Raw genomic sequence first — 24,853 nt, forward strand, 5'->3', positions numbered from 1 at the left:
GCAGCCTCGTGTTCTGAGTCTCTAAAGTGAGTAGCCGTGCCTTATATTATTGAATGAGAACTTAACGGTATTTGTGATGAATAGCACAAGGAAATGTGGGGTTGGGTTGATTTGCAGCACTCTTTGTCCTGTCGAAAAAGGGCTTTTCTGCCTCTCTCTGCCTCTCTCTTTCAAAGCACTTGTCTAAATAACCCTTCTATATTTCTCTCCATGAGGCTGGACTAAGAGGCGCAAGCAGAGATGATGATGAATTGTCAGCTTCTGCTGGCATTGCAAGTACTGCATTGGGTGGCAGGTACCATGGTAAAACTCGACAACGGTGGGTTTGAAGACCTGGTCATTGCCATCAATCCTAGGATACCTGAAGATGACAAACTTGTTGAACGCATAAAGGTGAGACGGCTAAATACTGTAGTTGTGAACATGTTTGATTAGCATCTTACCCCTCAGCGACTGTGATAGGCTGCGAAAATGCACTGTGCGTTTTACGAGTGTAGGTTTCCCCGCAACAAGGCTCAGACATATATGGCAGCTGCAGGAAAACAGGCTGTCTTCCCCCACAGGCGCATTAAAAATATATATTTTAAAAATCTGCAAAACTTACAGTGACTCCAAACCTTCTGATCCTTCCCTCTTGTGAACTGGTGCCACCATTTTGGCTCTGTGACGTAGGAGCCAACTCCTAGGGGACAAGGTGTCTTCAACTCCCCCAGTAAAATATTTGAAGGGGCCAGGTACACCCCCCCCCAAGTTGATAAGCATTGCCATTGAAATGATGTTTGTGTGCTGCATATTGTGATTGATTATGTGGGGCAGGGCTTATCTGCCCCCCCTATTTTATTCAAATTGGCACCCCTGCTCTATACATGCATTGGTGCTCACACCCTGAAAATAGAGGGAAAGGGAGAGATAGATTTTGAAACAGCAACGGACTTCCTGAAGGACCACATGCCTTCCTCTGTGTGGTTTTGTTTGTGTGCCAGAACACTGCCATGTACTTGGAGGTGAATGTGGCTCAAGTTTTGACACCGTGCATTTAAAGCACAGCCAACGCACATTTAAAGTGAATTCCCCCAGCTTTACCTTTCCCATTCGCAGAGCTACTTGTTCCCCATCAGTTAATAATAAATAAATAATAAGTTGCGTGTAGATTTTTACAAAAGTAACTCCGCTGACACTTGGGGGCTGGGAACGGAACCCCCATGTGAAATGGTCATTGTCAGAACTTATGTGTGCTGGTTATACAATTTTATTGTCTCAAACCCCGTGAGAAGACTTTTGAAATCTTTTAATCGATTGGTAGTGCAAGAAAAAAACAAAATTGATTAAGAAAAGGCGCAAAAGTTTTGGTTTTTGCCAAAAGGTTTAAACACCACATGGCAAATTGGTTCAGCAGTTGGAAATCTTTCAAATTATCTAGAATTGTAGGTTTAAACTAATCAGAGCTCTGTGAAGCACCAAATTTCTGGAGATAATTCCAGAAGTGGGATGCCACTATCAAGTACAGCCCTTCCCTCCACCATCACTTGACAAAATGGCTACCATTTTGAACAACAAAAACAAAAATGTCTTTAACAGGAGGTAATTTACCCAGAAGTTTGTCAGGTACAACTTTTTGCAGAACTTTCCCCCTCATATCTGGGTGGAATCTACACACAAATAAAAACTATTCTGAAAATGCTTTTGGAAAAAACCACAAACCAACTTTTTTTTAAAAAAAAAATACATTGAATTTTCCATAAGGCTCACCTTCGCCATCTAGTGTCACATTGTATATTGCACTTGAAACACACTTAAAACGTTTTATTTGCAGCTGTGTAGCTGAGTCCCAGGTGTAGTTTTGCATGCTAAAATCCTTAAATGTCAGGCTGCAGTTAATGACACAGGAGTATCCACACAAAAAATGTGCCCGATGCAGGAATGTGCAATGCATCTACTAGCCCAGGGGTTAGCAAACTTTTTCAGCAGGGGGCTGGTCCACTGTCCCTCAGACCTTATGGGGGGCCGGACTATATTTTGAAGGAGGAAAAAAAGAACGAATTTCTATGCCCCATAAATAACCCAGAGATGCATTTTAAATAAAAGCACACATTATACTCATGTAAAAACACCAGGCAGGCCCCACAAATAACCCAGAGATGCGTTTTAAATAAAAGGACACATTCTAATCATGTAAAAACACGCTGATTCCCGGACCGTCGGCGGGCCAGATTTAGAAGGTGATTGGGCTGGATCCAGCCCCCGGGCCTTAGTTTGCCTACCCTTGGAGAAAGGGATTTAGGGAAAGAAAGATGGCAGAAAAGACCAAAGGGCACATTTCATAAAACCAAATGCAGATACTAGTCACTGACAGACAGAGGTCTTTCCTTTCCTTTCCTTTCCTTGTTAGGACATGGTCAAAGAGGCGTCAACATATCTCTTCAGTGCTACACAACAAAGATTTTACTTCAAGGCTGTAAAACTTGTCATTCCTTCAACATGGAAAGACAAAGCAGAGTATCAGAGAGTAACTACAGAAACCTATGACAAGGTAAGTCCAGGGGAATACTTTAAATTGCAAATGTACTTGTAGTATTTTTTTTTTTAAAAAAAGAAAAGATTGGGGGCAAATGGAAAGATTGGAGGAAAAAATAAATACAGAATAAAACTATGCCATCACTTCTGAATGCAACTGAGTTTACTTTTGATTGAACATGGATATCAGAAAGTAACCGCACAAACCTATGATAAGGTAAGTCTAGGGGAATTGGGCTGTATAAAATATATTGTTCTTACAGATGTGATAATGGTCAAGGCTAGATTAAAAGGGTTGGGGACCCCGGTGCACTCCCAAAACAGGATCCCCCTTTACCCTCAAAGGAATGCATGCAATAAGGAACTGGAAAATATATTTTGAGAAATCTTAAATACTAGCATGAGTGGCCGGGCCTGGTGAAATTTTAATTCCTTACCCCTACGGTTATGATTTGTGGGTTCCCACTTAATTTTATTTTGATTTTAAATGTGATTTGAATTGTATTTTAAACGAATCGCTTGATTTTGTGTTTTTAATGTATTTTATATATTTGGTGTTAGCCGTCCTGAGCCTGGTCTCGGTTGGGGAGGGTGGGGTATAAATAAAATTTATTATTATTATTATTATTATTAACAAATTTGTTATCACATATGCTGTCACGGACTACGAAAAGTACTTGGAGCATTTGCCATTTCACAGGTCAGCAAAATAACAAGCCTTTTGGTGATCCTGAGCATTTTTCATTCTTTAAACTCCTCATTGTGTTTGCTCACTTTCGAACGTCAATCAGTCACGAGTTCTCGGCATAGCCTCCCTCACATGGCTGTTGTGAAGATTTATGAGGCATAATATGATCATAATATGCTTGTATCGTAGGCATCAAATGTGGATTCCTTTAACCCAAGTGATGGATCCTTGTAAAGGTCCATCTATTTTGGAGATTAGTACAAGGCTTCATCCACTCTTAACCTAGCTTGCTGGACTCAGTGACTTCTTTGATGTACAGAGCAACAGCACATCCAGGATGCTCTTGCCTGGCTTTCATATGTTAGTATCCAGATATAACTGTGTCCCACTGTCTCTCTCCATTCTACCTGACATCCGTTATGCCCACTCCATCAACACTATCCTCTAAAAACAAGCACTCCAGCTTGCCCATCTTGGCTGGGATACTTCTAGCATTAGCATATAAACACATATATACAGTACCTCTCTGAGATACTTTTGTTTTAGCCTATAGTTCTTTGGCTCCCAAAGTTATGCTTTTGGTATCATCCTGCTTGCTCTTAAGTTATAAGGGCTCCTTATGCAGAGGTTAGAGAACATTAAGTGCTTATTGAGCATTTTTTTTCTGAAAGGGGTCAGCAAACTTTTTCAGCAGGGGGCCGGTCCACTGTCCCTCAGACGTTGATTGTCCACGGGCCAGATTTAGAAGGCGATTGGGCCGGATCCTGGGCCTTAGTTTGCCTACCCATGGGTTATACGAACGTTCATCTTGATTTCTATGCAGGATATTATACATCTTCCTGTTGATCATTGGTCCACTCCTTGTTTCTCAACACATTTCCTAACTGCAAAAGGCCGTTTCAAAACAAACTGATTTATTGTGCTAGGGTGACAGAGCACTTCAACCCACTTCACTTATACAGATCATTTGAATCTCTTTCACAAAATATTGACAGTCTGGAGATCTGGACAGCCTATCATTGTGATTATGTATACATTCACTGACAGTAACCCTGCAGTCGGATGTGCTCTTTACTGAGTGTAAGCCTAACTGAATATCAAGACTTCTTTCTACATCCACCTGCATAGTATTAGGCTACACACTTCACAAATTGCACAGGTACTTATTCAAAAGATGATCTCAGCTCTTTTAAGAGAATACACTATTAGGCTATAACTTCTTTTAAATGTGCATTGTAAGCCTTGGGCCCAAATCTGTGTACAGTGGGATCTCAGGTTACAAACACTTCAGGTTACAGACCCCTCTAACCTGGAAGTAGTACCTCTGGTTAAGAACTTTACCTCAGGATGAGAACAGAAATCGCGCAGCAGCAACAGGAGGCCCCATTAGCTAAAGTGGTATCTCAGGTTAAGAACGGTTTCAGGTTAAGTTCGTAACCAGAGGAACCACTGTACTGTATTTCTGTTCAGAATCAAAATCACCGTATAAGATTAATCACCGTATAAGATTAATATCAACAGTATTGGTTGTTTCTTTTCTCTGTGATCTTTTAGCCATGTTCTGTTTTATTTCAGGCCGATGTCATAGTGGCAGAATCTTTCCCCAAATATGGAGACGATCCCTACACCTTGCAATATGGCGGATGTGGGGAACCAGGGCGATACATTCATTTTACTCCTAACTTCTTGACCAACGGCAATTTGTATAATGCTTATGGTCCTCGAGGTAGTACCTGTTTTTATCATTATTATTAAAATGTGAGTCAAGGTTTCAAAAGATAATGCTTTCTCGGGAATTCCATTAACTCCTTAAATGTAGTTGCTTACTTACTCGAAAGCCTCCTAATTTGTCTGTAACAGATTAGCAATATTTCCATGTCAGATTCATCAGAACATATTCTAGTCACAACGTCTCCTTTCTTGAAGCTAGTTGAACATGCTCCCATTCCATCGTACCACCTCATCACCTCAACCTGAAGCCATTAATAAATTGGCTTTAAAACGACCATATCCAATATTACCCTGTGCTGTGAGAGCTCGAGGCTCACAGGTGAAGCCCAGCAATATTCCATCAAGAGGTCAAGTCAATGGTTTGAGTCAGAAACTCAAGGTGAGAGTCCATGACAAGGTCATGAGGCTGTGCTACAAGATGTTGTCAGAAGAAGGAGAAGAAAAAGAAGAAGAGTTTGTACTTGATATCCCACCTTTCACTCCTCTTAAGGAGTCTCAAAGCGGCTAACAATCTCCTTTCCCTTTCTCCCCCACAAAAAACACTCTGTGAGGTGAGTGAGGCTGAGAGACTTCAGAGAAGAATGACTAGCCCGAGGTCACCCAGCAGCTGAATGTGGAGGAGTGGGGAAGCGAACCCTGTTCACCAGATTATAAGTCCACCGCTCTTAACCACAACACCACTGCTGGCTTGCACCGTGACTGAACTGAAGCCTTATAGACGTTGATGGGAGGGAAGGAGGGACTTTTGAATCAGATCAAAAAGTTGCCTATCCCTTTCATAGTTTTTTAATTGCTTGTGTGTGTGTGTGTGTTGTACATTATATGTTTCTTCCCCCCGCCCCAAAAAAGCATGTCACATTGAGCTTTGTCATTGTCTTCCACAGGTAGGGTCTTTGTTCATGAGTGGGCTCATCTCCGATGGGGTGTCTTTGATGAGTATAACAATGATGCACCTTTCTATGCTACTGGCGGAGACAACTTGCCTGAAGCCACAAGGTACCACCCCATACCGCCCAGTTATTGCTAGACTGGATTAGCCTGTAATTTGATGATATACAGAAGAGACTTTTCATTAGGGGAAAATGCTGCAATGTCTTGGCGGACAGCACACCCAATGAGTATCTTTTTCACCACCACCCCCATTTTGTAAGAAACACGTTTATTGAATAACACAAAAGCCCATCACCACCACATTCTGCAACAAGAGTTTTCAATTCATTGAGAAAAGGCTGCGTCCTAAGTTACCGCCACTTCTGGGAAATGTTGTCACGCCCCATGCCATGCCCTCTTCCTCTGGCTTTCAGGATAGCAGCTTTGCTCCTTCCAGCCCCAGAGCCCTGGTTTTCGTTCTCCGTACTTCTCAGCATTGGAGCATTTTTCAGCATATCGGGCAAGATGAAGAATCGGGTTTTGCTCCCCCGAATGTACACCTGCTCTAGATGTGCCACACGGCCATCTCTGTAGGTCACTGTCATGTTGCCCACTACCTACTTTTCCTTGCCCATCTCCTTATCAGCTGCAATCTTCCAAGCACTCATGCATCCCATGAGAAGGCCTAGGTAGGGTGTCGAGAGACCCCTTGTTACTCCATTAAGCCTTCTTCCCATTGTTCATATCAAGGAGTCCTTCGGGACAATAGCAGTTAGCTCAGGCATAGGGAAAACCTAATCAACACCCCTAGACAGTCTGGTTGCAACTGTTTGCAATAGGTAAGTCTTAGGATTGCCATATTTCAAAAAGTGAAACTCCGGACACAAAGGTTGTTGAGCATTTTTCTTTTTAGGGGGGGGGGCGGCAAAGTTTGAGGGAAATCACCAAAAAATCAACACTTCCAATATGGGCTTGCCATACACCTGGGTTTTTCCGGACATTTTAGCCGCTTGCTGAAAATTCTGCCCACATGCCATTTTCGACAGACAAATCCTGGCTATGTCTGGGAAATTCCAGATATGTGGGGCCCTAGTCAGTCTTAATCATTTCCCCAGCCAAATCCAGTTGTTGTTGTTGCTGCTGCATCATCGTCGTTGTCATTATTCTTTCTATTCTTATTGTTATTTTAATTTATATCGCATAGCAGCAACGCAGGAGCACACAATAGTCATTTAGGAAAAAAGAGACCTTTCCCCCGAATTGACTATTCTGTGTAAATTAGGTCACTTTAAAAATATATATTAAAATTGTTATTAGTCCAGAGGTTCACATTATCGCCACAGGAAGAAGACTGCCTTAAAATGGCACAAAAATCCCTGTTTGCAGACCCATATATTTGTGACATAAAATGCTTGTCTGGAAGCAACCTATATGACTGAGGGCTCATCATCACTTTTACCTGTGCCACGCCACTCAAAAGTGGATAAGCTCTTAATCAAACTGTATTATATCCACATTACTTAGAATTCTACAGTCCGATCTTCTGGGAGTGCTGGTGGGTGTTTTAGCAACTGTGGCATGGACAACAACAACACAGCATGCAACTATGCCAGCACGTAATTGCGTATTTCTCGACTTTTAAACTGACTGGCCATTGTTTGTTTCTATTATATTGATTAGGTGCTCGACGGATTTCACCGGTCAATACATATTCCCACTTGGTGGCGACCAATACAGACGTTGCAAAATTGATCCCCAAACTCAGCTGTTTGAACACGGATGCGTATTTTTCCCAAGCAGGCGCCAAGATACTGCAGCTTCTATAATGTATTTGCAAAGTCTCCCTTCGGTAAGTACGACAAATCTCAGTCGGGATCTATTCTTCTCCGGTGTCTGCCTTCAAAAACACAAGATTTTTTTTTGCTAAGGAGGTAGGCAACCTCAACCTCCGTGTTTAAGGGGGGAATGGACTGCGTTCTTCCTCCACCTGCAGGAGCCCAGTTCACAGCAGAACGAGGCACACAGAGACACACCCCTTTTGACTTTTTAAACTTTTGAGGTTTTCCCAGGATTTCTTCTACTCCTGCATACACCAGGGATTTCTTGTGTTATCTTATACCTCCCTCTTGTGTTGTGCCGTTGCTATTTCAGCCACATGAGCACTGAGACTCCCCCTTGTAGTGATGTATGGACATTGTGACGTTAACATATGAGAGTGCTGGAGGTGAAATAGTTACCAGTTACCCAATAGTTACCCAATCAGAACCCAGGGGGTGGAGTCAGAGGGACTATAAAACCAGCTCTGGGAGGGGCGAAGGGAGGAGATCGTTGGGAGTTGGGTGGTTGGTTGGAGTGGGAGTGAATTGGGATAGAGTCTGTGGGTAGCGTAGTGAAATAAGCTGAGTCAGGAACAGTTAGGAGCTAGGAAGACAAGTAAATATCTGAGAGGTGGTTTAGTGAGTGAGAGCAGGTAGTGGAAGTTATAGGTCTGGATAGGCACCCCATGATTGTAATTGACCGAAACCGTTTATGAAACCACACACTTGTTAAACTGCAATAAATAAACAGAAGTTTATGTTCCAATTTAACCCTGACTGGACTCAGTATTGTACCAGGTAGGGCCTGGGTGGTGGCAGCGAGAAATAAAGTGGTGGCACAGGGATCAATAGACGGTGAAATGTCCGGGGACCCTGTGTGATCGCCACAGACATTAACTTGTGACATGAGAAGTGAATGTCTGTTCAAGCCCTGGGAGGTCAATAAGCATAGCTGCCAACGTCCCCTTTTCTTGCGAGGAATCCTATTCAGAATAAGGGAATTTCCCTTAAAAAGGGGGGGAAGTTGACAGCTATGTCAATAAGTAAACTAGAACAGACTCTTTGGAAACTCTTCTCATTGCATTTTTGTGAGGTTAAGGGCAACAGACGTCTAGAACTAAAAATCTGCTGAACACCCTGTAGCCTTTTTTTGTCTCTGTACCAATGAATGTCCATCTTTGCAGCACCTCTTCATAAGGAACAGCTCCCATGAAGTAGAAATTGCTAATGAGGCTGTGATCTTGACCTGTCCTTCCTATCTTTTATTTAGGTTACTCAGTTCTGTAACAAAAGCAACCATAATATTAAAGCAACAAATTTGCAGAATAAAATGTGCAACTACAGGAGCACCTGGGAAGTAATTATGGACTCTCCCGACTTTGCCAGTTCATCTCCAATAACGGTTCCCCCACCTGATCCCACTGTCTCCTTGCTGAAAAAACAGGAGAGAGTTTTGTGTCTAGTGCTTGATGTTTCTGGAAGCATGGATGCGGTAAGTCTTCTTTCCATGTTCAGAAGATCTATTTTGAGACAGTTCAAAAATTATGGTATTCATGTCTATAGCGAAAGCAAATGGACACTGAGGTCTAGCTCCAAGGGCCTTCTGGTAGTTCACTGCAAGAAGTGAGGTTACAGGGGACCAGGCAGAGGGCCTTCTTGGTGGTGGCGCCCTCCCTGTGGAACATCCTCCTGTCAGGTGTCAAGAAGATAAACAACTATCTGACTTTTAGTCTTTAGGCAGCCCTGTATTGTGAAATGTTAATGTCTGATGTTTTACATTTTTTAATGTGCTGTAAACCACCCAGAGTTGCTGCGGAAACCCACCCAGATGGGCAGGGTATAAAAAAATAAAATCATTATTATAAATATCATTACAGCATTGACATTTCTGTAGTAAATGACACTCTATAGTAAGAACACTGGGGACGTGGGTGGCGCTGTGGGTAAAACCTTAGTGCCTAGGACTTGCCGATCGTATGGTCGGTGGTTCGAATCCCCGCGGCGGGGTGAGCTCCCGTCTTTCAGTCCCAGCTCCTGCCCACCTAACAGTTCGAAAGCACCCTTAAGTGCAAGTAGATAAATAGGTACCGCTTTATAGCGGGAAGGTAAACGGCGTTTCCGTGTTCTGCACTGGTGCAGGCTCGCCAGAGCAGCTTCATCACGCTGACCACGTGACCCAGAAGTGTCTCCGGACAGCGCTGGCCCCCGGCCTCTTAAGTGAGATGGGCGCACAACCCTAGAGTCGGACACGACTGGCCCGTATGGGCAGGGGTACCTTTAATAGGAACAGTGAGGCTCAATTTTGTTGTTTCTCAGTTGTAGGGAACCTTCAGCCTTCCACATACTGCTGAACTACAACTCCGGTTAGTCCCAGCAAGCATGGCCAGTGACCGTGGGATTTGTAGTTCAGCAAACATTCATCACACTTGGTCTACCTGATTATATAAGTTTATTTGGATATTTATCCAGCTGCGGTAACAAATCCATACAGGAGATGAGCTGCAGGGAAGGGCAATGTGGCCGTTGTGTGCCAGAGGGCAACCTCAGTCACATTCTGTGCTGGTGCAGGGAACCCAGAGCAAGTGATGGATTATGGGAGATGGAAAACACTGGGTAGGGGAGAGACAGAATGGATTAAGCATGGAAGGAGGAAGGGGGAAATCCAACTGCAAGCATTCGGTTGAGATATCTAAAGAGATCAATCAGGTCTTTTTGGATTCTCAATAGGACAGGAAGCTTCAGCAGCTACCAATGTTCTGGTGATAATCCCTGAAGTGGTTTCAAGAGACATGAGAATCATTTGACTGAAAGTCAGGGTAAATACCATCTAACTAACCAAACAACTGCTAAGCAAATAGAAACGAGATTCTGTTAACTGAATTGGTATTTCCATAGATAACATATGGAAATGTGTTTAGCAGCCACAAAAATATTATAGGAGAAATATTCTTCCAGAGCACAATTCACGGGACAAGCCCCATTTAAATGAAAGCTGCTGTTGTGCACCTCCCATCCATTTCAGAAAAATTCCCAGATGGATTACGCCCTGAATCACAACATGGATGAAGTTATTTGGATACTCTGAAACATTATGGATTTGTCTATATTCACGAATGTTTTGCCGATCACTATACTTACAAATAAAGCTTCAGGGAAATTTTTTATTTGCTTCTCAGAATGCACTGGCAAATCTGTGAATGCTGTTTGTTTTTTAATTATTATTATTCTTCACATGCAGAGCAATCGCATTGGTCGGATGAAACAAGCTGCAGAAATATTCATCCTGCAGATTATTGAAGGGGGGTCCTGGGTTGGGATAGTCACGTTCAACAACAGAGCATCAGTTCTGACTGGCTTGAAACAGATCAGCAGCAACAGCATGCGGCAAACACTTGCAGACTATCTTCCTACCTCAGCTGGTGGAGGAACCAACATATGTTCCGGCGTGCAGTCAGGATTTCAGGTGAAGGAGAAGAAGAAAAAAAATCTAGATTATTTTATTCCTATGCTTCTGTTTAGTTGAGTAGCTAGATCTAAAAGAAGGCAGGGTTGCTGCATATAATAGTTGTGTTCTAGGGGGCATATCAGGTCTCATAAAAGCCAAGAAAACTGGAATTCAGTGCAGACAAGATAGAGGTGCTGTTAGTAGGTGGTTTGCTGCCTGGGTAGGTGGTGTTCAACCAGTTCTGGATTCTTACTCACCTGAAAGCTCAGGTTTATAGCTTGGGTGGAGCCAAAAGAGACAGCGTGGTGTAGTGGTTAAGAGCGGTGGACTCGTAATCTGGGGAACCAGGTTCACATCCCCGCTCCTCCACATGCAGCTGCTGGGTGACCTTGGGCTAGTCACGCTTCTCTGAAGTCTCTCAGCCTCACTCACCTCACAGAGTGTTTGTTGTGGGGGAGGAAGGGAAAGGAGATTGTTAGCTGCTTTGAGACTCCTTAAGGGGGGTGAAAGGTGGGATATCAAGTCCAAACTCCTCCTCCTCTTCTTCTTCTTCCTGCTTGACTTAGCAATGATCTTAGGGACTGGGCAGCCTGATAAACTTGTCCTAAACTGTGAAGGAGCTATAGTGCATCACTGTGAATTCCCTGCAGCGGAAGCTATATGCTTTCTCTCCCTTTCCATATTGAGGCCAAAGAGAGTGCTAAAGCTGGTTTCTCCAAGCATGGGGATAGGGAGGGGGAATTTGTTCAGCTTGCATTTAAAGTCGAGTTTATCACTTTCCTAAGCAATTTGACAACCCAAACATACTGCCCTTCGAAATTCAAAATTTTCCAAATTTGGTGCTTTAAGTTTTCCTCTCTCTTTTTTTGATAATAATTTTTATTCGTTTTCAATTAGTTTTCAATTTATTAGTTTTCAATCCAAAATGAATTGCTTTAGTTTTCCAGCTCACCAATGTTTACAAAAATGAACATATTATGTACAAGTTTGCATAAAATGGAATCTATTATTGGAAAACCTACAATCAAGATGCATAATCACATGGGGAAAAATCTATAATCAAGATGCATTATATTAGGAGAAACTGCTTGCAAAAATATGCACTTGAGTGAAAACTGCATATAAAAAACATGTTTATTAGGAGAAATTTGCACTAAAATGCTGAATAATTTTCATGAGGATTTTTAAAAATAAAATTCTGAAATTGCTGCATAACTGCAGAGATTGAAATTTAAGAATATAAAAAAGAGAAACTGTGAGGTCTTCTGTTCCTAGGCATGGATTTTAGGGGAATGCTATGTCAGTTGTTGTGGAACAGCAGCTAGAGAGAGGAGTGAGCAACGCAATTTGCACATATTTTCTACCCTTTGAAAGTAGTGAATTAGTGAAGTAGCAAATGCTGTTTCTCCCTTAACAGTAACATATATGGCACTTATCTCACCGCAGTCCACTTCCTATAGAGGTACGAAATTAATTCACACATATGTCACAGAGCAGCAACTGTACAACATACTTGCAGAGCTTTGTAGCAGTTATGTCTGTGCCCTTCTACATTACTAATTGCTGTTAATTTTTCAATCCTTTTTTTCCATACAGGTCTTTTTACAAAAGTATTCAAATACAAAAGGCTGTGAAATTGTGCTCTTGACAGATGGGGAAGATACTGCTATAACCTCTTGTTTCGAAGAAGTACAAAATAGTGGGTCTATAATTCACACCATTGCTTTGGGACCAAGTGCTGCAGAAGAACTAGAAAGATTGGCAGACATGACGGGTAAGTGATTGAATGAAATGTCAGAGTCTTACAGGAGTCTTCTGTGCTACTTAGTGCCAGCAGGTGTCTTGCAAAAAGTTTGTTTCACTTCAGACACACACTGTCCGCAGCAGTATTCAGAGAAGCCTCTCTCAGCAGCAATTCCCCTCACACACAGAGAGAGAAGACAGAAAAGCAGTTAAAAACAACAGTTACAGTCGTACCTTGGTTCTCAAATTTAATCCGTTTCGGCTGCAGGAGCTTCCTGAACTCAATCGGAAGCCATAGAAGCTGTGCTGAACGTTCAGCTTCCAAAAAAATCGTTCAAAAACTGAACACTCACTTCCTGTTTTTGATCATTCGGGAGCCGAAATGTATGAGTTCCAAGGTGTTTGGCATCCGAGGTTCCACTGTACTTGAATAACAGTCACAACACAATGGAACACCTCTCACATGTGACTCACAGTCAGCCAATCACATGAGAGAGCTACTGCCAAAGGAAAAACCCATGTTAAAAACACACAGAAATTTAACATGAGTAAATATGACTATTTCAGGAAATTAAACCATCATCCTTAACAATCCCAAGTCCTATTGCCGTATTTATTCAAGTCTTATACATGTACGTCACCAAATCTAACGCACACCTCAACTTTCAGAACCTTGAAACAAACAAAAAAATGAATTTGCTGGCGAATGTAAATGTGCCGTCGAATCTAATGTGTACCTTCATTTTTCGCAACGTGATTTGGCCCCAGAAAGTGAGCATTAGATTTGAATAAATGTGGTATTCTGCCATTACGACATTTGTGAGGATAGAACGCCTACTGAAAATGGGGAGACTGAGGTTCAGCCACAAAAGTTCACTGAGTGACTTTGCACTGTCTTTCAGTAGACTTGTTGTGAGGATAAAATTGGAAGGGGATTGTGTGTTAGGTTAGGTGAGGTGGTGAGATACAAGGGCAATAAAAAAATCTAGAGTTTCCTTCCTTCCGCTGAATTAAGTGGGCTAAATTTTCCTTAGCCATTCCAGTTGCTGCCTATGACCACAAAACACAAACACCTTGGGGGGTGGCATTCTATGAAATAAAAAGCCCTAGTGCAAGAATCAGTGATCGTTCAATGAAATTTTCACCATCCCTTACCCTGCACTGTGTAGTGGCCACTACAAGGTATCATACAAAAGCTAATCACATTTTATTCCACCTGAAAAATTCTTCTAATTATTATTATTTCAACCACATTTCAGGAGGTTCAAAATTTTCTGCCACTGACAATTTGGATTCCAACGGCCTCATCGATGCTTTCAGTGGAATTTCTTCAGGAAGTGGAGATATCAGTCAACAATCTATTCAGGTTTGAACTGCAAAGATTTGAGTGCATGCAGCAGTCTATCATCATCATCATCATCATCATCATCATCACTATCACTATTATTATTTGCTTAAAATTAGTAGGCACCATACAAGAATTAAAGTCAACACAGAGTGAAATCAATTCTACAGCCCACATTTTTCTATTATTGAACAGGGGGAGGAACAGGTATTAAAAGAATTAAAAGAGCAGGGCAAACGGCCAAAATGGATTTCGGCAGAGCTGAAACATTTCACAATGTACGAATCTGAGTTCAAATGAATGTGTAATATAATTCATTTTTATTTGCCTGGACAAATAACAAGTGGAGAATAGGTTTCATTAGGAAAATAAGGTAAAGGTAAAGGGACCCTTGACCATTAAGTCCAGTCGTGACCAACTCTGGAGTTGCGGCGCTCATCTCGGTTTATTGGCCGAGGGAGCTGGCGTACAGCTTCCGGGTCATGTGGCCAGCATGACTAAGCTGCTTCTGGCGAACCAGAGCAGCGCACGGAAACACCGTTTACCTTCCCGCCGGAGCAGTACCTATTTATCTACTTGCACTTTGACGTGCTTTCAAACTGCTGGGTTGGCAAGAGCAGGGACCGAGCAATGGGAGCTCACCCCGTCACGGGGATTCGAACCGCCAACCTTCTGATCGGCAAGTCCTAGGCTCTGTGGCTTAACCCACAGCGCCACCCATTCCCTTCATTAGGAAAATAGTATATGACAAAAGTGTTTCTTTAAAAACAACAACCCAGCACCATGGTTCCAGCCCAGCTACCCATTGCCAAAATGTGGAAACTGGAGATTTGAGTTGCCTCATCTAGCATTGTCCAAATATTGGCTGGCCATTTCCAAGGCTATTGAGGTAGAGGTACAATTGTTTCCACCTGTTTCAACACAGCTGCTTATCTGCCTTCCTCCATTTTTTTAACATTGAAATATTGATAGAAAGTAAATTTATCATCACTGGACAAACCAATATCTGTATGGGCCAAGACATAACATGTCATGACTGTACCAGCATTTTTATTAAAGTCTGAGTATTGCATATTACTTGTCCAGCAGAACTAACCACTGTGAAGGCACCTTCTAAACCATGTACCACCACTCATTTCTTTACATCTTATGAAAGGAAATAAACCATATGTTTTCAATTTATAAAACTTTTCAGATACTGTATACTTATTTCTCTCCCCTCCCCTCACCAACAGCTTGAAAGTAGAGGGCAAAGCGTCGGTTCCCAAGACCAGCTGAATGGTATTGTAACCATTGATAAAACAGTGGGGAATGACACTTTCTTCGTGGTGACGTGGGGCACATCCCCACCAGAAATTCTGCTCACAGATCCCAAAGGAAGAGAGTACACTGAAAAAGACTTTGCAGTTGATAACACCAACGTCCGAACAGCTCGCCTCAAGATTGATGGAACCGCAGAGGTAAAAGCTGAGCTCTTCTCAAACTTCTCTATGCGTCGATCCATGACTAGGAATATGCCTATTCCTTTTTGAAAAGGGAGAAATGACTGTAGCTGTGTTAGTGAAGGGTTGCGTCACTACAGCAAATTATTTAAGAGCCATTCACTACTAATCCTTACAACATTTAACATTCAGTTGCTTGTCTGAAATGATAGTTTCTGTGCAACTGACCAGTTTATTACTTTATCCCTTACAGGGCAGAATCTCACAGAATAATCATAGTATCATTGAACTGTAGGATTGTAGAGTTGGGAGGGACCGCAAGCATAAACTAGTCCAGCCCCCTGCAATGCAGGAATCTTATGTTATATCTATACTATTAGGCAGTCCGTTATACCATGCGAAGTCTGAGGCCTTTGTTGTTCTGCCTGACTGCACCACTTAGGGCAGCCCCGACCTACTTTTATGCCTGGGGAGCAGACCTGAGGGAAGACTGTGTCCCTCAGGTCCTCTCTCCAAGCCCTGCCGCCCAGGCTGCCGCAGATTGGCCGATTCAAACTGAGGGCTGGTGGTGCCCGTGATGCTCTGTTGTGGCCAGGAGGGAGCGGCAATGGCTGTGGAAAGATGGCGAGACTCTGCGGGGCTGAGGAGGCACCGCAGTGGGCCGCAACTGCCGCTCACCATGGAAGGAGTAAACGTCCATCAGTGGCGTAGCGTGGGGGGTGCAGGGGGGGCCGGCCGCACCGGGCGCAACATCTGCTCACACTCGCAGCTCTCTGCCCCTACCGGGTTAGGGGGCGCAAATTACTTGCCTTGCCCCGGGTGCTGACAACCCACGCTACGCTACTGACGTCCATTATATGTCCAGCTTGACACTGCTGCTAGTAGCTTCTGCACTTGTAGATATATATTTTGTAGAAAATGACATCCATCTTTATCAAAGCACAACAATAACCAAAGGAATGGAACTGTATTCACAAACGTTACTTAGATATGCAATATTCTTCTATATTTCAGACAGGAGATTGGATTTACTCAATTCAGAATACATATTCAAACGCTCAGGTCATATCGATAACAATCACAACTAGAGCAGCATCTGTCAATGTGCCCCCGGTGATTGTGAAGTCCTTTATGAATAGCGATACCAATAAGTTTCCTAGTCCGGTGGTTATTTATGCAGAAGTCAGCCAAGGATTCTTACCTGTTATCGGTGCAAAAGTCATAGCCACAGTTGAACCAGAGATTGGAACACCTGAAGAGGTGGAGCTTTTTGACAATGGTTCAGGTACGTTTATTTCGAAATGTCATTGGCAGTATGCATTCTGGATTTATTTATTTTTCCCCTGAAGCAGAATATTAACTCACCAAATCTAGCATCATCTAAGCTGACATAGTGGATTCAAAAGCTGATCTTGGCTGTTCATCTTTCGCAGTGGCAAATTCATTCATTCTTTTCCGATAGAGTACATACATTGCAACCAATACCAGTGTATGTATTTGGCTTTTCCTGTAGCATGTGATTTGCCTTATCTGCATATGTGAACTGGAACCGTTATATATCAAGATCTCGATCTGGGCTCCCTAGTTTCATCAAGCCATGCAAAAGCTATCTGTCAAATGTTGGATAGTATGGAGACCTACTAATGTTTGGGAAAACAAAAACATCTTTGTCTGGTGCTGAAACGATAGCAAGATTAGTGGCAAGGGGTCCTTCCTGGGAGAGCATTACATAACTGTGAGCTACTACAGAGAAGGTCCACTCACTCTTTGCCAGCCTCCCAACTTCCCTCAGAAATCACACACAGGGAAAGGAACCAGATGATGGTCTCTGGATCTGGGTTAGTTCATATGGGGAAAGGGAGTCTTTAAGTTTGATAAGTGTCCTGATTTTGTTAACTGCTTGGCACTGCCAAAAATGGAGCTTGTCAGGCATACGGCAAGCTACAATAATGCTGGTGTGTTGTGTTGTGTTGGTTACAACTTGTGTTGGCCTGTGAGGCACAAATATTAAAACACTGGTCCCTTATGATCCTATATTACAGAGATCAGAATCAAATATTCAGCTGTTTCCATTAAAACAGCCACACACATTGCGAAACGAACACCTCCCACATAGGTTATGTAGGGTTTTGTTTTTTTAATGACCAGCAGTGAGAGGTGAGCTTTGGAATCTTACATTTTTATATCTGTGTATTCAGGTGCTGATCTTATCAAGAACGACGGGATCTACTCCAGGTATTTCACATCACTCAAAGGAAATGGCAGACACAACCTAAAAGTGCGTGTTGAAGGAAAAGACAAGGTTCTTAAACGGTCCCGTAGACAGAGTCAAGCTCTCTATGTACCAGGTTACGAAGAAAATGGTAAGCCTGGGTTATGACATAGCTTTACTGGTGGTATGTTAGCCTGTGATTCTCAAAATGTGAAATTGGAAGTCTTGGGAGTAACATAAGTGTATTTCTGCTATTCCCCTCTTAATGTAGATCTGAACACTTGAGATCTGAACACTGCTATTCCCCTCTTTATGTAGATCTGAACACTTGAGCACACATTTCTGATGCATGGGTACATATATGTGCCCATATTCTTCTATCCTATAATATTCTGGATGTGCTAATCGAATGTGTCATTGAACCAATGAAACAGCTCCCTAATTCTTACAAGGCTTTAAAATATGACTCTGGTATCCTTCTTTCGGCATTTTAGAGTCCCATCTGTTTTTATTATTTGCCAGCCCAAAGTCTAGATCAGGCACGTCCAACTCCCAAGAGACTGCGATCTCCTCCCAGTATATAAAAAACTGTGATTTACCCACTGTCATTGGAGAGAGGAGGAGTGTGGTGGCACATGCCTGGTCTAGATCAAATGGCTTTATTTTCCCCATAGCAACTCTAGGCAACCATGGTGGAATCTACACACATATAAAAAACCGCTGTGAAAATGCTTTTAAAAAGAAAAAGTTTTGGAAAATGCATTCAATTTGGTGTAGCTCATTGTTGCCATCTAGTGGCACATTTGTATATTACACTTCACATTTAAAATGCTTTATTTGCAGATGTATAGCTGGATCCACATATGTAATGCATTGATGCTACGTGTGGGTGGGAAAGAGGCACGTGATCTGTTTACCCACATAACTGTGGTATTTTTCTGCATACAGCAGCTTCAGCGTAGGGGAAGCAGCTCAGTGTAGGAATGGAGGTGGATCCATATTGAGAAGGTGGTGTACAATAAAGTGATTTTAACGTCTTAAATTTATCTGGAGGTGGGGACACACACACAACAAGTATTTGCCCATTTTTATTGTTTGTTCTTTATTCTCAGCCTGTTACTATACTCAGCAACAAACAAAAATCTAACATGTGGCGTGGTAATATCGACAAAGTGCTAAGCAAAATGTTCCCCCTCACAAAGATTTCTCCTTGTGCAGGACAACGTTCTTCTCCACCTAAATCTGTCTGCATCTGGAGCAGATTTGGGTATGGTGAGAAACAGGCGGGGTGTGGGGGAAGAGGGAGACATCACAGTGTGCTGGCAATAATTAGAATAAGTCATGGGTTACCTGAATACCTGGATAGAATCTGCCTATCAGCCATAATGTACCCCATCTGACATATCTTTCTCCCCTCTTTTGTAGGTAATATAACAATGAACCCCCCCAAACCTGAAGCTAATGTGAGCGAAACTGAAGGAGATCTGGGAAATGTCACCAGAATTGTATCCGGTGGTACTTTTGTAGTATCAGGAATTTCTCCTGGAGGTAGTCATGATGTTCTTCCACCTTGTAAAATCACCGACCTTGAGGTACAGCAAACTGGTGATGGCGGATTTCTTCTCTCCTGGACAGCTCCTGGCGATGACTATGATGTGGGGACAGGTAAATGTGGGGTTCTGCTTTAATCTTTCAGTAAGGACTCTTTGAGAAATATTTAAATTTCGTACTAACCTGGTTGGGGGGTGGAGAGCCAAACAGGGGCGCCGACTTATAAAAAATATTGGGGGGGGCCCATACCGGGGTCCTGCCCCGGGAAGTTTTCTAAATTTTAGATGAAAATTAGTGAGTTTTAAAGTTTTTTAAAAGTATTTTAGAGTCATATGATCAACATTAGAACCCCGAAAACTCGACTCTCTATAACTCCACACTCCGGGAAACTCGACAAGCCTGAAACACTTTTTGGCTTTGAAAAAAGAAACAAAACATAAACACGCACGGTATTTTCGTAAAAAGCTAATTTAATTTACAGTAACAATTATGCTTATAGACTATTACAGAGCAGTGAATATATAGCTCTGAAAAGACTGAAATGATATTTAAATAAATCCTAAACTATCATTAAAAGAATAAAACATAAAATATTGCTGTCGCACAGTAATAGCACTTTGATTAATAAGTGAAATAGCTAATTTAAGCTTACTTTGAATAAGGCTGAGGGTTCATTAAATAAAAATAATATCTCAAAGTTAATGCTTTAATACAGTTAATAAAGTTAATACAGTATGCCTAATACTGTATGTAAATACTGTAATACTGTATGTAAATAACGGGCTTTAATTGGGTCTTACACCCTAAAAATATTTAAGTATTTGAAAATAACTAATACAGTACTATAGTAATATAGAAATACAGTACTAAACTAGTACTAATATTTTGAAACTGAAAATTTAACATTCTGTATGTATTTAATTCTCTATTTTATAAAGATTTTTAATATCTGACAGTGAGTTTGGAGTAGCCCAATGCAAAAATCCTGAGGATCCATGTGGATCCATGCTTTGTAACCACGTTTTTGCACCACTGTGACCCTAGGCAACAGTGGGTGCGTGATTTTTTTGGTGCAAGATGTAGCCATGGACATGCTATGTGATCTGATGGTGAATTTGGGGTGACCCAATGCAAAAATCCTGAGGATCCATGTGGATCCGTGCTTTGTAACCACGTTTTTGCACCACTGTGACCCTAGGCAACAGTGGGTGCGTGATTTTTTTGGTGCAAGATGTAGCCATGAACATGCTATGTGATCTGATGGTGAATTTGGGGTGACCCAGTGCAAAGATCCTGTGGATCCATGCTTTGTAACCACGTTTTTGCACCATTGCAGCCCCAGGCAACAGTGGGTGCATGATTTTTTTGGTACGGACTGTAGCCATGGACATGTAATGTGATCTGATGGTGAATTTGGGGTGACCCAATGCAAAAATCCTGAGGATCCATGTGGATCCGTGCTTTGTCACCACGTTTTAAATGGGGAGGGAAGGAAAAACACAGAAGGGACAAGAAGCACAAGAGGGGTTTGCGGAGAAGCAGCTGGCTAAGAATGCAGACGAGGAGTTTAACGGGGTGGGGGGGAGGAAAGGAAGGCAAAAGTCCCCCCCCCAAGCCAGCCCTCTCTCTCTCTCTCCCCCACCTGGAGCCTGCACGCAGTGTGACTAGGAAAGAATTAGAAGGAAGGACTCGATCCTTTCCTTAACCCTCTGCTTGCCAGGAGGGCAGGGGATTCCCTGCTCTTTGTTGAGTTTGAGCAACCGCAGCAACAGAAGTGGGTGGGCAGTAAGACCCTGAGGCAGAATGCAAGAAAGCAGCAGCTTCTGCCTTCCCTCCGCCCGACTGCCCGATCTTATTTTTGCCTGATTTTTGCCTATTTTTGCCCCTGCGCTCCGGCGAGTCAGCTCCAGGGACCACACATTCGCTCAATAACACGCACAGAGCGAAATTTACGGTAATAATTTTCTTAAACGAATTTTTGAGGGGGCTCGGGCCCCCTCAGGCCCCATGGAGTCGGCGCCTATGGAGCCAAACAACAGTTTTAGTTACACTAACTTCATAGGCATGCAATACTGTACATCAGGGTCTCCCTTGGACAGCTCCATTAGCCCTTCAATGTCCCCAGCCACACTCAATTTTTATTTTTTCTAATTGATATTTTTGGCCTTCTGCTGTTGTTGTTCGGTGGGAGGAGGGCTGCCTGTTTCCGACATTGTTGCTTCAATTTTTAAATCTGTATTTTGTTCTTATTTTAAATCATGTATGTGTTTTGCCATCGTCCCTCCCCACCCCCCGGGCAAGGCAGATGAGTAGTGTAAGGTTTTATTCTGTGGAATAGCATACCCTCCAACATTTCTCCGCTGAAAATAGGGACATCCTATTCCATAATGATAATTTTACTATTTATACCCTTCACATCGGACTGGGTTGTCCCAGACACTCTGTGCGGCTTCCAACATACAGTGGTGCCTCTAGTTACGAACTTAATTCATTCCGGAGGCCCGTTCTTAACCTGAAACTGTTCTTAACTAGAGGCGTGCTTTCGCTAATGTGGCCTCTTGCTGCCACTGCGCAGCTGGCACACGATTTCTGTTCTCATCCTGGGGCAAAGTTCTCAACTCAAGGTAACTCTTCCAGGTTAGCAGAGTTTGTAACCTGAAGCATTTGTAACCTGAGGCATTTGTAACTCAAGGTACCACTGTATATAAAAACATAATAAAACATTAAACATTAAAAAACTTTCCAAACTCCATACCTCCAATGTTTCACCAGTAAAAATAGGGAAATCATAAGGAAAAGTGGGGACGTGGGTGGCGCTGTGGGTTAAACCACAGAGCCTAGGACTTGCCGATCAGAAGGTTGGCGATTCGAATCCCCTCAACGGGGTGAGCTCCCGTTGCTAAGTCCCTGCTCCTGCCAACCTAGCAGTTCAAAAGCACATCAGATTACAAGTAGATAAATAGGTAGCGCTCCAGTGGGAAGGTAAACGGCATTTCCGTGCGCTGCTCTGGTTTGCTACAAGCGGCTTAGTAATGCTGGCCACATGACCCAGAAGCTGGACGCCAGCTCCCTCAGCCAATAAAGTGAGATGAGTGCCACAACCCCAGAGTCACCCGCGACTGGACCTAATGGTCAGGGGTCTCTTTACCTTTACCTTTAAGGAAAAGTGGGACATTCCAGGAGGGATCAGATCAGAAACTGGGATGGCGTCTGCAAATCAGGGACTGTCTCTGGAAAATAGGGACGCTTGGAGGGTCTGAAATAGGTACCCTGTTGGGTTATGTAACATAGGCCATGTTTTTGCATTGGCAAGGAATTATGGTGAACTTCGACAAGCCTAAGCAGCAGCCCATGTAAACTAACAGTATGTTCTGGAACATTCTCCAGAGTCCTTTGAAGCAGGCAAAGATGTAGTGGTGGGTGTGCATTCAAAGCCAATGTGCTAAGAGTTCCCTGAAGGCAGGAAGTTTGAAATGCACAGAAAGCAAATTTGGGCATTGTTATTTTTAATCCATGACTGCAGATCTTGTGTGTTCTTTAATTCCCAAAGTCTTCTGCAACACACAACAATGCAATGGGCTGGTGTGCAATATCCTTAGGGTTCCTGGAGGACAGGAAGTTATGCACTGAAAGATAGGCTTGTCACTGTTTCCTTGATTCATGTATATCTAACGCGTGCCTGTTGTGGGTCCTTTATTTTGCAGCTGAAAGATATGAAATAAAGATGGGTGAAAGACCCTCGGAGTTAACCAATGCAACTTTTGATAGTGCGACTCCCGTGGACACTGCTGGCCTGATGACAGAAGTTGCTGGGGTCAAGCAATCCTTTCACTACAAGCCGGTAAACTTCACAAAAGAGAATGGCACCTCCATCTACTTTGCCATTCGTTGCATTGATGGGAGCGACAACGTCGGAGAAATATCTAATATAGCCAGAGCAGTCGTGTTCCTTCCAGCATGGCCAAGCGCTCCTACTCGTCCAATCACCATTGCCCCTACTCCAGCTGACAATTCCATTATTCTGTCTAGTCCAGGTGACAAACATCCTGGCCCAGTTGACAAATCCACAATTATAATTGTGATAATTGCATGCATTTCTGTAATTATTTTTTTGGCTGTTGTAGGAATAGCAGTTTGCATTCTACGTAAGCGGAAATATGGAAATTATGTGACGACGACTACCAGTACTACTGTTGCTCCTTAAGCTCTTTTTTATATAAAAAAATAGCCACTTCTTCAACAACATTTCACAATACGTCATATATTGCCAACACAAAGGAAATAAATGGACAGTATAGTTATATCATATTGACGTATTGTTACAATTCAGATGAAGGAAAGTGGATAAGTTGTAAATTATACTGGGTTGTATTCAGAGGAGAGTGCTCTGTTTTACTCAGAGTAGATTCACTGAAGCAAATAGTACCCCCCAGAAGAAGAAAACACTGGTAGTAGTATTTATTAGCCTCTTTACACATAAAAATGACTTACAGCAAACACAATACCCCGCCCCCCAAATATATTTATACAATTAAAAGGCAAGTCTAACAGTTTCTGCCTCATCAAAAGAGGCCACAAATACTTAAAAATCCTTAGTATTTTGCACTGTTTTATAAGATCTTCGGACTGTTTGTGCAACAGTTCATAATTATTTTTATAATGGACTCTGGCAAAACTTAACTGGAAAGCTCAAGAGGACAAGAACTTTAAAAAAGAATGGGGGAAATATAATTAACTTGGGAGACCACTGCAAGCAGATGAAAACATTTGCAGGGTTTTGATCTTACTTGTAAGGTGACTATGACTACGGACAATTCAGATGGATTTAAAAAATCTTGATAAAAGTCTCATATGCAGGTGTAAACGTTGACATTGGGACCCCTAGAGGGGGTGGGGGGAAGTCTGGAGATTCAGAGGAATTTTTTATATGGATTTGTAATTGTTTTTATATGGATTTGCAATTGTTTTTCATATTAATGCTTAGAGAATTTCTATCTTGATTGATTCTATGCCAGACTAAAATATCCTTGTCATTTTGTGTGTTCAGGCTCATAAACCTCCCCCCTAAATAAATTCACACTTGACTCAAATTTTAGTTTTGGTTTTTGGCAGAATTTAGGCCACAACTTTATTGATTACAGAAAGTGACTGGTTGCATAGGCTCTGGTTCGACTAGCTCCCTGCACTCTTGCAAACAGCGCTGACCCAGGGCACCAGCATAGGTCAGCCTAGGGTGAACACCTCGATAAGCGGAAAGCCAGGAACAGGCTATCTCTGCCACCCAGATGTCCCCCTGGATTCCGGCACAGGCACAACCCCCTCTCAGGGGTTGACCAAACCATTGAGTCTCTGGATTCCTTTAACGGAATACCCTTCACATAGGGATGGCGAGAGCATTCTCTCATCCCTATCACCTGAACCAGAGCCTATCCCGTACCCGTAGAAGAGGAGGAATCGCCATCTTTGTGCCTTTGGGCCCTGCATTTGGAGCAACG

The 24,853-nt window shown here is 42.6% G+C and overlaps 1 protein-coding gene across 1 annotated transcript; it reads left to right on the forward strand.

The window, feature by feature from the left end:
• Window positions 1–240: 240 nt before the first annotated feature.
• Window positions 241–24,448, forward strand: LOC309371468 (calcium-activated chloride channel regulator 1-like; the record flags this gene model as incomplete). Its single annotated transcript, XM_081914147.1, has 14 exons — window positions 241–393; window positions 2,390–2,530; window positions 4,778–4,928; window positions 5,818–5,929; window positions 7,484–7,652; window positions 8,891–9,112; window positions 10,859–11,083; window positions 12,662–12,839; window positions 14,068–14,174; window positions 15,389–15,613; window positions 16,610–16,880; window positions 17,794–17,958; window positions 19,233–19,472; window positions 23,063–24,448. The coding sequence occupies 14 exons, from the start codon at window positions 241–243 to the stop codon at window positions 23,560–23,562; spliced, it is 2,859 nt and encodes a 952-aa protein (XP_081770273.1). The 3' UTR covers window positions 23,563–24,448.
• Between the last annotated feature and the right edge of the window lie 405 nt (window positions 24,449–24,853).

The sequence above is a fragment of the Podarcis melisellensis genome (genome assembly GCF_964234715.1).
Source record: "Podarcis melisellensis genome assembly, chromosome: 6".
Taxonomy (NCBI): domain Eukaryota; kingdom Metazoa; phylum Chordata; class Lepidosauria; order Squamata; family Lacertidae; genus Podarcis; species Podarcis melisellensis.